This window comes from Prinia subflava, chromosome Z (genome assembly GCF_021018805.1).
Source record: "Prinia subflava isolate CZ2003 ecotype Zambia chromosome Z, Cam_Psub_1.2, whole genome shotgun sequence".
In the NCBI taxonomy this organism is placed as follows: domain Eukaryota; kingdom Metazoa; phylum Chordata; class Aves; order Passeriformes; family Cisticolidae; genus Prinia; species Prinia subflava.
Genome location: NC_086283.1, coordinates 91,324,389 through 91,340,296, shown reverse-complemented (window position 1 = coordinate 91,340,296; position 15,908 = coordinate 91,324,389). Strand labels below are relative to the sequence as shown.

The 15,908-nt window shown below is 37.3% G+C and overlaps 1 protein-coding gene across 4 annotated transcripts in view; it reads right to left on the bottom strand.

The window, feature by feature from the left end:
• Positions 1-338: 338 nt before the first annotated feature.
• MAP3K1 (mitogen-activated protein kinase kinase kinase 1) overlaps positions 339-15,908 on the bottom strand; it is a 59,825-nt gene continuing 44,255 nt past the window's right edge. For all 4 annotated transcript variants that reach the window (XM_063421760.1, XM_063421756.1, XM_063421757.1 and 1 more), the window contains exons 9-20: positions 15,608-15,785; positions 13,716-14,006; positions 13,157-13,278; positions 12,114-12,205; positions 11,707-11,896; positions 10,122-11,388; positions 9,056-9,208; positions 7,620-7,782; positions 6,166-6,297; positions 5,005-5,147; positions 4,393-4,524; positions 339-2,989 (exon numbers count right to left, since the gene is read on the bottom strand). In XM_063421760.1, the coding sequence (XP_063277830.1) occupies positions 2,840-2,989; positions 4,393-4,524; positions 5,005-5,147; positions 6,166-6,297; positions 7,620-7,782; positions 9,056-9,208; positions 10,122-11,388; positions 11,707-11,896; positions 12,114-12,205; positions 13,157-13,278; positions 13,716-14,006; positions 15,608-15,785 (3,013 nt within the window). In that variant the 3' untranslated portion in view covers positions 339-2,839. The remainder of the gene's footprint in view (positions 2,990-4,392; positions 4,525-5,004; positions 5,148-6,165; positions 6,298-7,619; positions 7,783-9,055; positions 9,209-10,121; positions 11,389-11,706; positions 11,897-12,113; positions 12,206-13,156; positions 13,279-13,715; positions 14,007-15,607; positions 15,786-15,908) is intronic.

The following is a 15,908-nucleotide window of genomic DNA, read 5'->3' as shown; positions in this document are numbered from 1 at the left end:
GTAATGCAAAATTTAAATAATTCTTGGCTTAAAGGCATAATCAAGTGAAGTTTGCAGATAACAGTGCTGTCATAAGAGAAATTACTGTCTTTATCATTATTGAAAAAAAAATTAGTCTTTGTTGCTGCCCTTTATCTAATAAAATTCTTTATTAATTCACCCAAGATGTGTATATATATGTAGGCTAGTATCCACTCACATGCATCATTTAACATTAGAAACTAAGTTGTGATATATCAAGTGTATGAAAGTGTGTATAAACAGTGAGGTGTACCAAAAATATTTGATTTCCATCAGTAAAAAGAACGTGTTTGTCTTACAGTAAGCAAAGGACAAAGTTTGTTCAAAAACTTTTATTTACTATGAAGACAAAAAACACCAAAATACGTACAAATTATACTATATAAAATTGGTTCAATGGGGTAAAAACTTTTAATTAAAATATCTTGATATATTTAAAATAACAAAGGATACAATGAAGCCAAATTTCTTAACCCAGAGATTTCTGTAAAATTTGTTTGCACAGTAAGGTGCTAATAGAAGTTAGCCCTTAAGCCCTGGAAGTCTTAGGAATCAGTCACATAGCAAATATAATTTCATTGTGAAAGTGAACTTTGGTAGAAGAAACTCTATAGGACACCTGAGGTAGTAGAAACTGGAATAAACAGCAGTAGACGTTATTTACAACTTAAGTACCAAATAACATTAAGAACACAAAAAAATAATTACACAATACAATTTTCAGTCCAGCTTTGATCCAAAGGAAATAAGAATATTACATCACATCTCCATTTTTAAAACACCACAATTACCAGCAAGCCAAGGGAAATGCAAACTCAAACAAATGCATTTGGACACCTAAGAGGCAGTTTGAGTTTGAAATGTGGTAGGCATGGTGATCTACATATAGTAATACTGATTAGCTGAGGTTCATCAGTTTATACAGTTTACATTTCTGCCAGAAACAGTATTAATCTGACAAATGCTCTTCCAGTACATGAATTGGCAAGAGTGCATCCTTTAAAGCTTGCACGTAAGAGAGACTTGGAAACAATCTTATTAGAATGAGAAATTCTAAAGTGGTCAAAAAGAAGTCAAGTACAAAACAGAGCTACCAAACTTCACATTTCAGTATTATCTTTTAACTCTTCAAAGTCTGCCAATCTTCAAGAACAAAGGAATGTAAAATTTCCAAAAGAAACACATTCACAACTAATGACATGGGTTGGGTTTTTTTATTAGTATGAGCACTATCATTCATGTAAACTTATCTTTAAGATGTCTTGCTTCCAATTTGTACTATACACTTTTAAGGTACTATAGCTTATTAAGTTTGTCCTGAGTCTTTGAAAATAACCAATTCTATTTGAGTCCAACAATCCAACTGGCTTCTGAAGAGTTATAACATGAACATTTTTCAAAATGGATTAAACACAATCATTATTAGATTAAAAAAGATCCCCATTTTTAAAAAAGCAAAAGAAAAAGCTGCCATTTTCCTTCAGATTTACATGCATCAGAATCTAAAAACCTGCCTTTAAAATAATTTTAAAAACCTGTTTAAAAAAAAAACCCACAGCTCCTAAAAACTGACAAGTTTTGCACTACAGGTGAAGCTTTACTTCACATTTTACTTTATCTTGATCTTCAAGTCCAAGTTTGTGTCTTGTTAAAATAAATACCTTTCTTATGGTAATATTTTTAACATTTTCAAATTAAATTATCACTAATGGCTACAGTAAATAGATGATGTACGGCAGAAGGAAAACAGCAGGTAAAATTTGTTATCAGTAGAGAATGTAACCTCAATTTCTTTACACAAAGAATGAGATTTGCTCATTTGGCACCTGCTCACACTGAAGTACATGCCAAAGTCTCCCATAAAAACTTTAATGGGAGTTGGGTTTGGGGGCCTTTGACATGAAACTTCTCTACACGATTTGCCAGAAGAAACTGCTATATGAAAAAAAAGGCTCAACAACTTCTAGCATGGTTCAGACTAAGCTGCTTTATACAGAACAGTCTTGTTTATTAAATAACCTATACTACCAGAGCCTTCAACATATTCTTGTTGAAGGTGGCATTTTATCCCAGATTTCCAGCAAATCTGGTTTTAAAACTCTTGTGTCAGGAAAGTACTCCATGACACAGCTTGCATCTTTTTTTCTAAAGACTATTTTAAAATATCCCCTTTTCATGAAAGTTAAAAATACAAAGAAAACAAACTTTGATTTCAAAAGAAATTACATGGCCAGCAGTAAATGCACAGTGAACCATGAGTGCCTGCTCTTACTTTATACGAAGGCAAAGGCTTTTTTTAAAGTTTCCATCAATATTTGGATTTCTTACTCAGAGAACATAATGTAATTAAAAGGGACAGGTACAGAATGTCCTTTTAACCACTACTGAAAACTTACTAATTGCAGAGCATCTACATGTGAAATTGAACAGTGATTGCTATATTAAAATAGATCTTGAGCCTCTCAGCTTCTAATGCTGCTGAAAAAGTGCTCTAAACAAAATAAAAATCACTTACCTGCTAAATAATCATGCAGAATTAAGGAAAATGTTTTTATGTTAACATTGAGCCAGGTGTTTGAAAAGGCACAGTTTACAAATCTCTGCATGAATTGTCAAATGTTGCATACTGAGCTTAGGTAAAGATGTTGATTTGTCAATCACATACTTAGGTACTGTCCTCCACTGGTCTAAAGTTCTTGATGTATCTATCATTAAGGCCAGCAGAATAATATAATTTGCTGCATTTAACTGCACTGCAAGACAGTTACTGTATATTCAGTAGCATTTTCTTCAGTATTTCAGCCTTACACGTAAGTAGCTACCATGTAGTACGGAAGACTGGGTGTTTCAGCAGCTCCCTCGAAGGGGGTCTGTCCTGAGGTTGAAGTTCTAAACACCGAAGAGTCACATCTTTCAAGCCTGGAGACAGATGTGTAGGGATTGATGGAGCAGTAGTTGCACTGGCAATCTGAACAAAGGAAAATAACCTTTTAGAAGTCAGTGACTAAGCCCCCTCTTCTACCCTAAAATCATTCTACAAACCGATAATTTCAGCTGATGAGTTAGATTTACGAACTTTTCTCCATTCAGCATATTTCCTACTGCAGTTTGAAGATTACATTACTACATTCAGCTTATTATCCTTATGCCTATTGCTTTTTAGTTTGACTCCCTCCTGATACTTTTTTCTAAAAGTTCTTCTCACACCAAGTTCCTGCAGTGATCAACTCTGAGCAGGCCATACAGGAAAAGCTTCTACAGCACACATCTGGGCGCTCTTTAGTCTACTAGCTGACTTCACTGTTAGCTGGCATGAGTCAATAGAGAGAGAAGTCAAGCTGAGCAATGTTACACTACAGGTTAAACTGGGTGTGCTTTCTTGCACTGCCTTTACTGCATTTCTGCTACTACCCCAAAGGCAAGTATTTCTCAGAAAGACACAGCTCTCTCCGAACCAAATTAATTTCAATTTTATCTAGATGGATTAAAGCAGGATGCCTGGGAACACTAGAGTGGCACCATCAGATTCACAGAGACACAGAGCCAGGACAAATACATCTCTCAGCACAAGTGATTTTACTTTGAACATATCTGAGTACTGCTGTGCAATGTCTGTTTTCTGCAAACACTTCCTTTACCTACAGCAGTATTTTCTTCATTCATGCCTACAGTTCAACTAGCATTAAATAGCATTAAACATATTTTTAGCATTAAATATAACTTACTGATTTTAGTAAGAAACATGAATGCCAAGAAGGATAATGTAGCAAAGGAAGAGGCAAAAATCTTATATAGGGTGGCATAATGGAAAACATCTTTCAGCACAATCTGATTGTGGAACATTAGGCTTTTACAAAAGGACTTTCCCCACTGTGAAATAATGAATATATACACATATGGTTTAGGGTAAAAAAAGCTTCTGTATTTTACAGGATTGTAAGAAATAAGTTCAAATCACAATCTTCTGCCTAATTTAAGATCAACTCTATTCCTAATTTTTTAAAGCCTGTTCCACTATATTTTTATATCTTAGAACTGATCTTTTTGAGAATCCTGGTCTAGTGGAAGGTGCCCCAGCACATGTCAGGAAGGTAGAACTACATTACCTTTAAGGTCCCTTCCAACACAAACCGTTCTACAATTCTATGATTTTGAATATCATGTATTAGTATCTTTTTTTTTTTGCTATCAGTTGGTTTGTTTTTTTTTTTAAAGAAACAAGTATGATTATATTGGTACCAGTGTTGCTTCTGTACTAACAGCTCAAACATAAAAAAAAAAAAAGCTATTGCAACATACACACTTTTCTAAAAGTTGCATTGCTGCATTTGACATCTTCTGTAGTATATTGATAATAACAAAATACCTCACCTTAAATATCAGAGCAAGATGATTGGAGTGTTTCTCTGCGTTCCAAGGAGGTTTAGCACAAGCCATTTCTATGACAACACAGCCAACACTCCACACATCACAGCTTCTTCCATATTGCTGACCTCTCAGGACCTGAACAGACAGACACCAAAAATCAGATTATATGCTTCAAAGTTTCTTAGTGCTAAGTCATTTAGAAGTAAACTTCAACATGTCATCAAGCAAGTGTATTCTGATTAACATTTCAGGCCAACAGAGTGACCAGTGATGTAAATAAACGCCACAAATTTACACAGGTCTAGAGATCTAGTAAATAAAATACTTGACCAAGTGGCAAGCAAAGTACCTTGCAATGGCTAGCTTTTGAGCAAATGGTCATTTGGGCGTTAGTAACAACACTTGTGATAACTGTATCTTGTAGCAAACTACTTAAAGCAACTTTGACAGCAAGAAAGAAATGTCATCATCGCCATGTTGGAATAATTTCATATCTTTAGAACAGAAGCATTTAAAACACAGCACATACAGAAATTTCCTATTATTTGGCTACATGAATTAGCCTAAAGAGTTCACACAAACTTTTTGAAATAACTTCAAAAATTGTTTTTTTACCTCCGGTGCCATAAATGCAATAGTTCCCAACAACTGTCCCTGAAACTCCCCAGCACCAGTTCCTTTTGATGCCAGCCTGGCTGCAGCTCCAAAATCAGCAATTCTTAATCTATGACCTGTGCTGTCAATTAGCAAATTGGCACCTGTCAACAGAACAATAAAAATACTGGTAGTTAGCTTTCTATTAAAGGCAAACAGATGAATAGACACTTAACACTCCTCTTCCCTGCACTTCAAAATTGTAAAACAGTTTGACACTCTCCACCCCAGTATCAAGGAAATCTAAAAATCAAGGATACAGTCAAATAACCTCACTTTTCTGTTATGCATGAATGATACTGCACACAGCCTGAGGCTGTTCTAGAGATTTCGAGAGGCAATCGAATTTTCCAAGTAGGGCAAACACACAGGATTCTGGAACAACGCCTGGAGATGGTAATAATGGAAGAAAATAATGACCTAAATCCCTGGAGGCTTTCAATTGCCTGCAGCTCCTCATGAAATTTAAAGTTATTTCATTATCAAGCAACCCTGACTTGCTTTAAAGATAATTACAAGCAAAATAAAGTTTTACTATTTCAAAAAGAATTAGTGAAGACAAATATTTTCCATCAATACGTTTTCCTTATATAAATATAGCTCCAATTCATGGATAGCTACAGTAACATTGAAGGGAAAAGTTCAGTAAAACTGCTATTTCCCAGTAAAGTTTGCATGTAACTCAGGGTACAATTATTTATGTTCACTTAGGATGAAGGAGGAAAACTCATCACCGTATCTCCACACATTAGAAATCTGACCTCTTTATCTTTGTTCACAGATTTTACTATCATTTCAGTGCAAACATTTACATTAATTTAAGAAGCAGTAGTTTTAAAACTGTATGGCAACTTCCTATCTTATTTTAACCAACTGAGAAAGACAATTTGTCTAAACTGTTAGCACAGGTAGCAAATATCTACAACCTTGCCGTGAACATTTTGATTGATTTCAGCAGCATTTTGATTAATTTCAGCAATAGAGTTTCTTAAAAATGATCAGACAAACCCAATAGAAATACCACTGCTGAGATGGTATCTGAGAGAATGAACAGGTCTCAGGCGAAAACAAATGCTGTTTTCTGAATACTCCTTCTTAGAAGGATTTGTCAGTAATTCTCACCTTTAACATCTCTGTGGATTATCTGATTCTCATGGAGGTATGAAAGGCCACGTAACAGTTGTTCAGTGTAGTTAATAATAACCGATTCTTTGAAGGCTCCATATTTACTTAACAAATGAGCAACTGAACCCCCTGAAAGACAAAACAGTACATTCTATCAACATTCAATTAACACATTCTGTTAACAGAGTGCAACACTGCATCCTAAAACTGGAACTTGATATTAGTATTTCTAATTGATATTTGTCCTTCCCCTACCCCCCAAAATTAAAATAATTTCATAGGCAAAGAATGACATAGTTCATTCCTCAATTACTTTCTCAATGGAATGGTACACATTAAAGACAAGTCTTCATGCTTCCTAAAAATTTTATACCTCCTTAAAAACAGCACTGTATCCACACTTCACATTAATATGTAAACAGCAGAAGATTAACTATTTTTTAGGCAATACGCAAGTGCAACCTCCAGCAAGTATTCCCTCTTAATACATGGTTTTTATCATCCCATACAAAGAACTATGCAGACAACCAAGGAAAAGCAGTATCATCCTCTTGTTTTCCAAAACTGGTAACATTCTTAAGATTTTGGATTTCCAATCTCTCAAAGTATTGTAATATAACCTGGGCTCATATGAGGTACAGCCAATTCCTGACATTTAACTATCTAAATAATAACATTTCAGAAAAAAATTACACTTAAAAGGTTTAATACTAAATTTTGTGAAAATATTTCTTGCCCTACGTCTTATATTGACACATACTTGGGGGCTTTGCATGTTAGCACTCTGACCATAATTTATGGTGCAGTGCTTTCTTTTACAGCAAATAAGGATGTATAAAACATCACTTGGTAACTGGACAGCAGCAACACAATCACACTCATAAAATTAATAAAACTACTTCTCAAAATAAATACAGATTTTTTTGTCCCTCCTCTATACAATTATGGAAAGATTTCAAAATTTTTTACTAGATTACCAGTTAAGAGATTTAAGATTTTAATTAATCTTTCCAAAAGCACTACTTACTACTTATTTGAAACTTACTTTTCAGTTCTTAAATACCTCTGCATGTTACCTGACACAATTTTTATGAAAAGCTCAGGACAAAAATAAGTGACAAGTATTCCAAACTTTCTAGCAAAGTTGTTTTTAATAACAGCTTAAAGCTACACAGCTACACTGAAAATGTAACAGTTTGAGAGACAGTCACTTCAGCTGGAAATAAATCAAAATTTGTAACTTCTCATTTAGAGTTAGAAATAGAAGGGAAAGTAATAGAATCTTTCTTCAGGGTTTCTGACTGCTTTAACTGTATGACAGGTTAGGTATGGAAAATTCCAAATCACAAAAGGACTGGTTGCCAACACAGCAGTGAAAACAAATTCACAACCTCAAGCAATGCAACACTACGTATTTCAAAACTCAAATGGTATTTTCACTAGTTGTTTACCTGCCATCCATTCAATAAAGAGGTTATAGTTGCTCTTCTCACATGTAGCACCCAACATTCGAATAATGTTAGGATGGTTCAGATGACTCATCATCCTTATTTCTTCCCTCAGTGCTTCAACCACCTCTTCTTGCTCAGATGATGTGTTCCTGACATAAGTCACCTGTTTTGAAATATGGTATTCAGAGTTACCTAATTTAAGTACAAGTCCTGTAATTAATTGCCTTTCAGTACAGCAACAAGAATGGATGGTTTTCATCATCTGGACTTATTTATTATGTCCAACCCCATCAGCTGGGAACATATCTCTATGTGAGACAGTCACAGAAAATTAAGAGCAATCTTCTAGGGAGCAAAAGCTTCTCCAAGTACAGAGTGGGGAAACATCTCTCTTTTCACCTCTGTTTATACTAGGAAAAAACTCTTGGTTTCCAGATATTGAGGAAAAGGAAGAAAGGAAAGGTTGGAAATAGGATCCTGAGTGTCACTTATAAAATTTTACCAGTTAAACGATAAATGTTTCATAACTACAGCTCTTACAGAAATTCAACTGAGGCGAGAACTTGACAGATCAGAAGTAATGGAGTTGCAGCCAATCTCAGCTCTGATCCATACTAAATATGAAATAAGGTATGCTGCAGGGAATTTCCCCAGGCATCACAATCATCATCATCTTTCCAGGACCACACCGATAGTCCCACTTTTTCACAAGCAAATGAGTTTCAAAGGAGCAATACCTGGTGGCAGATATTCTTTCCTTGAGCAATTTCAAAATATTTAATCTATTCCATAGCTGTAAGTTCACTGTAGAACAGGTAAGAGTGTTGGGACTAAAATTCCCTCTATTTTGTTACCACTGATTCAGCCCTAGGGCAGCTCTAGTGTGAACTATTTACTCACACCTGAAACCTTCAAAAATCTTGACTGAAGCAGGTGCCTGTTCTCAGCCACACTTCTGTATCTATTAATTTAAATAGTAAGAATACTTGCCTCCAAGATGGCTTTAGTTAGTAAGCAAAGTTCAATCAGAGGAAACAAGTATTAAACTGTATTTCCTCCATTTAAAGTTACAGGAAAATATTCTTGACAAGAGAGGAGAAACTATTTTAAATAGTTATCTTGCAAATAGTGCATTAATATGGAATCAAGATATCTGGGCTTCATTCCTAACTCAGCCACCATTTTATGAACTTGACAGACACAAAACCACACTTGAAGAACTATGGAAGAAAATGGGCATAGAAAAAAAGGAGTTCTTTTTGTCACTCTAAGAAGAATTGAAAAAACTTGTATATATTAAGTTAATACCATGTCCATAAAGGTTTTTTAAATGATGTATTATGTCAGAACACATGACAGGGAGTAGAAGAAGCAGGAACACAAGAGGTCTGAGAGAACAAACACAAGAAAGTGAAATACTTTCCTGAAGTATTTACCTGTTTTACAGCCATTAACGTCCCTGTTCCCACATCTTGAGCTTGGTAACAGGAAGAGAAAGCTCCAAGACCAATTTGCTGACCTTTAAGCCATTCTGCATCTTCTCTGTAATGGTGTTTTGCTTTGGTATGTCCAGGCAGGGTTTCTGGTGTCTGCAAATTAAATTCAAAATCAATTCCAAGTTTAGTAACGTGCATGTAAAATACAGACATTTTTAAGTGTTAAAAAATATCCAAACTTATGTGCCTCTCCTGTCCTTCACACTTCCTTGAGCTGTTTGTTATACAGGTCTCAGCTGAGAGGAGAGCACCAGAGTACTCTGTAACCCACATACTCTATTACATGAAACAGCTTCCTCTCTGTTACTACATGAAGGTGAAAGGCAAGATTCAAGGACACAAGTAAGAGTACAACTTTTTTATTCTATTAATCATCTCATCTCATCTAGTTAAGGCTTTAGCTTGCACTTACAGTAAACAGAACCAAAATTAGGTTATTTTCTATTTAATTTATCCCTCCCATTTTATGCTTTACATGTTGTTACCTCAAAGGATCGCAAATGAAATACCCCCTTCTCTATTATTAATTCTTCTGCCTTTTGTCTATTTGCAAATACACATGTAATTTTTTTTCTGACCAATAAAGTATCTCTCATCTTCTCTCAAGATAAGAAGACAAGATCTTTTCTCATTCTTTCTTTCAAAAATTGGTTTGGTTCTGTACAATTGCCTTCAAAGTAAATCAACATTAGGACTCAGTACAGTTCTACCCCTGCTTAAAATATTTTATTTCCTGGTTTCCCCAGTTTTACACTTTCTTTTTTGTCACTTAAAATGTTGATACATGATAGGGTGTTTCTCTTGCAAACACCTTCTCTAGATTTGTTAATAACATGGAAGGATTCTGTTAGCATATTCAAATGGCAGACTGTTTATATTAAAGTTCCTGTGAGAAGGTATTGAGCACCTTCATGTTTTCTATCACATTTGAAATATAACAGCACTGCCTTATAATTTCAGTGACCCTCAGCTGAGACTTAACCCAGATTCTCATACGTATACTTACATCCTGCTGAATGATTATAATATCTTCACCATTTTCGACCTGTAGTTGGGGAATTACTGGCAAGGCATCTTGGGATGCTGACATTGCCATAGCAATAGCTAAAGCTTCCTCCTCTTCAGCTTCCATCTTTTCCTTGCATTTTTGATTATGATTTACATCATCTTTGTAAGTATCATCATTTTCTGCCCGCTCAGGAGAAAGAACTGCAACTTCAGACTTGAATGTAACTGTGCCATCACTGGTTGGCATGGAGGCCTCAAGTAGGTCCTCAATACTGGAATTGAGCTCTGCATTTACATCCAGCCGGCACTTTTCATCTACTGGTGTGAACACTGTCTCTTCGCTTGGTATAACTGCACTGCTATTACCATCGCACTGTGAAATATCATTCAGGTCGAGTGTCATGCTGCTTTTTAAGGTTTCCCCTTGTTTGTTTGCATCACCTGGGGTGGGTCGTGATGGCTTTGGCCTATGTACGTGACTAGATGGCAACGGCCTGGCTTGGGTAAAAACCGGAGAAAGCTTCTCAGACTCTTTATTTTCAGAACAGTTTCGCTGAAACTGGAGAGAAAGTTTCCGCTGTGTTTGAGGAGAAGGTGACGGGATTTTGCAGGGAACAAATCCCTGAGGTCTGAGTTTAGAGACATCTGTTACAGTGCCAGCTGGTACAGATGGGTTTGATGGAGACAGAAGTGTTGGGAATAGTGACTGGGAATGACTGGATGAGGGAGAAGAGTTCACACACTGACTCTGGGGTTTTCCTTTTGTTTGAATGGCTGGTTTTGGTTGCTCAGTGGTTACTGATGAAACAGGAAGTCCCATAGCAAGGCCAGCTAGCATCTCAGAAATGTCGTCTGGACTGGCACTCAGTTTTCTGTCACTTAAACCTTTCCCACTTTTCCCTGATAACTGGACAGTATTATTAGGAGTATTATTTTCTGTTGTTTCTGGAGAGTTATCTGGCACAGGTAGCTGTAAAAAGTCTTCATGTCGGCATTCCCCAGAGTGCACTTCTTCCATGCCTAGCTGAATGGCTTCTGCAATTTCCATTTCATCTGCTATTGCCATCAGACGTCGACGCATCCTTGCGTAATGAGTTGAACTTGTCACACTCAACATATCTAACAGCTTTACAAAAATATGGGGCACTCTTGCTACCATTCTTGCAGCACTCAAAAATACTCTCCGTGACAGTTTGCCAACCATTGAGTGGGAATTGTCAATTGATTGCAAGGCGAAAGTTAAGAGGGAAAGAAGTTTCTTATACCTAAAAAAAGAAAAGAGGTCTTTTACACACTGACATGCTCTAGTTAACTAGTACCAAAAAAGCCATTTCAAAATAATGTATTTAGTTGTCAGTTCTGAAATAGGAAGGAGATTTGTTGTTGCACTGGTGCTTCAAAAATGCTTCACAGGTCAGAAGTTTTTAAAAAGAAAACTATTTACACCAGCAGTAAAACAAGCACATTTTGCATAGAAACATATATTATTTGTTTACAGGAATTAGAACAACTACTTCTTTTATGAAGTCACCACCAACAAATACAACTACAAAGAGTAATATTTGCATAGTACAGAGAAATACCTGTCAGCTACTGTATCAGCCTGCAAGACATCTCCACAGACAATGTGGGGATAAAATTCACCAGGAAATTCCAACAGAAGTCTGTCTATTAGACAAAGTCGGCCCAGCAGTGCTTGCCAGTTGCTAGATTCAATTTCATTTCCAAGAATACAATTTAAGACATAATCAACACCTCCAATACCAATGGATCCTATAAAAAAGTTGATAAAATGAAGATTAGTTATTACGTTCACAGTCTACACAAAGATCAGAACTGTATCATACAGAATTACTCATTGTTTGCCCAAATTAGCCCCCATTTCAAACTGTTGAGAGGAATACTGTTCTCTTTGGTATGACTGTACTTGATAAATTCCAGTATTATTTACTTGTAATTATAATTTAATTGTATATGAAGTTATTATTACCAGATTTAAGTATTTCTCTCCCAACTGCCAGCTCGCCTGCTTGACCTTTACACATCTCCAATAGTGTTGAGACTGAAAGCTGACTTGTTCGACTGTAAGAAAAAAAACCAAAAAAAGAACTCCTTTAGCAAATGTTTTCAAGAAAAAAACCATTTTATTCATTATACTTAATCATCAGCTAGGAATTATGTGTAAAATTATTTCACATCACTTTATTCCAGTAAATTTCTACAATCCACTCTTTGTAAGATAAAGTGGTTGTGACATTTTTACAAGGATACTTCCACAAATGTAATATCTATCACTAACATACAAACAAAACCCCAAATTGCCTTCTTCTCTTGCAAAATGTGTCCAAATGCATAAAACCAGTTCTATTTCACTTACTACTTCAACTTTAAATATTCTCTTGCTAGACTGTGGCTGGGGAATCTCTAACTGCAGTTTCAGAAAAAATGCTTCTTAGAAACTAAACCTCAAGAGACAAAATTCAAGCTGGTAGAGTTCTGCATTTAGCTTACAGTACAGGAGAAGAAACGGTTGGTCTGGCAGAACAAACAGGGTAGCCTAGGACAGGAAGACTCAAGTCAAGGGCAATTCACCCTAAATAGCCATTTCCTATCATTACATTCTGAATTACAAATCACAAGTGTTGTGTTACTGCTACTTCTTCATGGCAAAGTTGTGTAACAACTTCTGCTGAAGAAGTGAGAATACTGAGAAGTACTTGCTAATAGCTCTAAGGTATCATGAGAATTAGACCAAAGCAATAGCAATAGAGATGGAAGGGAAGGGTTCATGACTGCACCTAACACCTTCCTTTACTTTAAGGTGGGGAAAACAAAGTATACAATCACTTGCCATCAAAACCTACATATTTCAAGCCAGAAGTTTGCCAGCAGCAGTTAGGCTAACAAAACAATGATATATATTTACAATCCACACATTTCATTTTAACACCAACTAGTTACACATGGATAGCAACAAATGAAGCTTCAAGGTATTTCAGTAACAATCCAAATGAAGGTCATGAGACATCATACCTGTTAGCATCTGCACATTTAATTAGTATCGTCTCTACAACTGGCTTGAGAAGTCGCTGTAGTTTAGTTCTCTCTGCCAAAGTGTGACAGGGAGTGTACACTAGCATGGCTCTTAAAGTTTTCTAAGAGAAAGATAAAAACAATACATATGAAATCAAACTAGCTACACAATTTTTTTTAAAAAGACATGAATAAGCATTAAAGAGTTGTAAATTCAGTTCTACATAAATTGTGTTTAAAAATGTCAGTGAAACGTTCAAAGAATAAACAGCTCACTACACATTGACTGCTAGAGTTAGTCAACTCCTCTTTGACTGTGGAAAGACATACAAGTACTGTCAATACTTGGCACTGTGGCAAATGCCAGTGAAATCATGTCCTTTCACTTATGATGAGTATTCTGATCATCCCACTTTCAAAGGATAGTAAAAAGTCATCAGCGGTGCTCAACAACAATTATTAGGATTCCCAATTTCACATTTCTTTTCCCATTTCCTCCTCTTTCAAAAATGAAGCAACTATGAAATTAGTAGAATACAACAAGTAAACAACTACTTACTAAAGCAGCAACATACACTTTGTAGACAGGGTCAGCACAGACCATGGACAGCACACTGCAGCAGGATTCCACCACCACATCTCCTGAGATACTGGTCTGAGAGGATCCACTAGCTGCTCCCAGAGCTCCAGCACTTGTGTTGTTTCCATTGCTGCTTCCAGAGTTTCCAGTGCTTTCACCGTTAGCCAGTAACAGAGCACCACTAACATCATGGGAAAGACGTCTAAGTGCCATCTCTCGTATATTCCAGTTTCGAGAAAACAAGCAGCCAACTAGCTCCATCCCAAATACCTGCCAAGGATAAAAGCAACATTGCAGGAATCAAAATTAATAATGCTGCAACTTAAGTACCTGACAAGAGCAATCAAAAAGTGGAAAGATGTTTCTAGCTAAAAATTAACAAGGCTGACAAAAATATGTCTGAAGATAGAGTGTCTTAAAAAAGATTCTGTGATAGAAATAAAACATCATAAATTATATGCTACTTGGTTCTGTAAAAACTCTGCTAAGAGCATTTTTACTATTAAGCATGAAGTTGGTTTCCAGACATTGATATTAACAGTCCTGACATCAAGGTCTGGCAATACCGGACGGAAATAATGGCAAAAATAAAGGAAATACAAGTTCTTGTTTTCAAGTGACCCCATGTTCAGCTGATCCATCCCACGGTGATGAGAGCTGGCATAGGAGCTTGCAAAGTCACTCTCCATCATTTACCAGCAGTCCTGGCTCACTGGTGAGGTTCCAGGTGACTGGAAGCTGGCCAGTGTGACCCCCATTCACAATAAGGGTGGGAAGGAGGATCCTGGTAATTAGAGGTCACTTAGCCTGACCTCAGTACCCAGTAAGGTGATGGAGCAGTTTATACTGAGTGCCATCACACAGCACTTACAGGATGGCCAGGGTATCAGCCCCAGCCAGCACGGGTTTAGGAGGGGTTGGTGGTGTTTGACCAGCCTGGTCTCCTTTTATGACCAGGTGAGCCTGGTGGATGCAGGAAAGACTGTGGATTTTTTTTCTATTTGGACTTCAGCAAGGCTTTGACACTGTCTCCCTCAGCACACTCCTGGAAAAGCTGGCAGCCCATGGCTTGGACAGGAGCACTCTGTGCTGGGTCAGGAACTGGCTGCATGGCCGGGCACAGAGAGTGGTGGTGATGGTGCTGCACCAGGCAGAAAGGGACCTGGGGGTGCTGTGACAGCAGCTGAACATGAGCCAGGCTGGGCCTTGTGGCCAAGAAGCCCAAGGGCTCCTGGCCTGGATCAGGAATGGTGTGGCCAGCAGGAGCAGGGAGGTCATTCTTCCCCTGTACTCGGCACTGCTGAGGCCTCACCTTGAGTGCTGTGTCCAGCTCTGGCCCCTCAGTTCAGGAAGGACATTGAGACGCTTGAGCGCATCCAGAGGAGGCAGCAAGGCTGATGACGGGCTGGGAACACAAACCCTGTGAGGAACAGCTGAGGGAGCTGGGGTTGTTTAGCCTGGAGAAAAGGAGACTCAGAGGTGACCTTATCACTCTCTACAATCTCCTGAAAGGTGGTTGTAGTCAGATGGGGTTGGTCTCATTCTCCAGGCAACAACTGACAGAACGAAAGGCTACAGTCTCAAGCTGCATCAAGGGAAATATAGGTTGGATATTATGAAGAAGTTTTTCACAGAGAGAATAATAAAGTACTGGAATGGCCTGCCTGGGGAGGTGGTGGAGTCACCATCCTTGGATGTGTTTAAGATAAGATTGGATGTGACACTTGGTGCCATGGGTTAGTTGAGGTGTTAGGGTGTGGGTTGGACTCGATGATCTTGAAGGTCTCTTCCAACCTACTAATTCTGTGATTCTGTGAACCCATCTCTACACTCTAATAGCTATTAGGTATTTTACAAGATACCAGAATTACCTGAATCCATGGCTCAGCTGAATCTTTATATGTGGAAGGGATCTGCTGGACTCCATAATGAGTAAGGTTGAAATTGCTATCTTGAGTTCTTCTCTGTGATCCAACTGCAGACTGCTGCTGAGATTGTTGCTGAACCACACGGAGAACAGAAGAATCCACAGGGCTTGGCAATTCATGACTATAAATCATTAACAACACAGATTAACAAATTAAACATCCGAGGTAAATAATCCAGTGTACTCAGAAATATCAATCAAAGATCCAGAAACAGGTAGTTTATTACATAGCAACTGAATCCTCA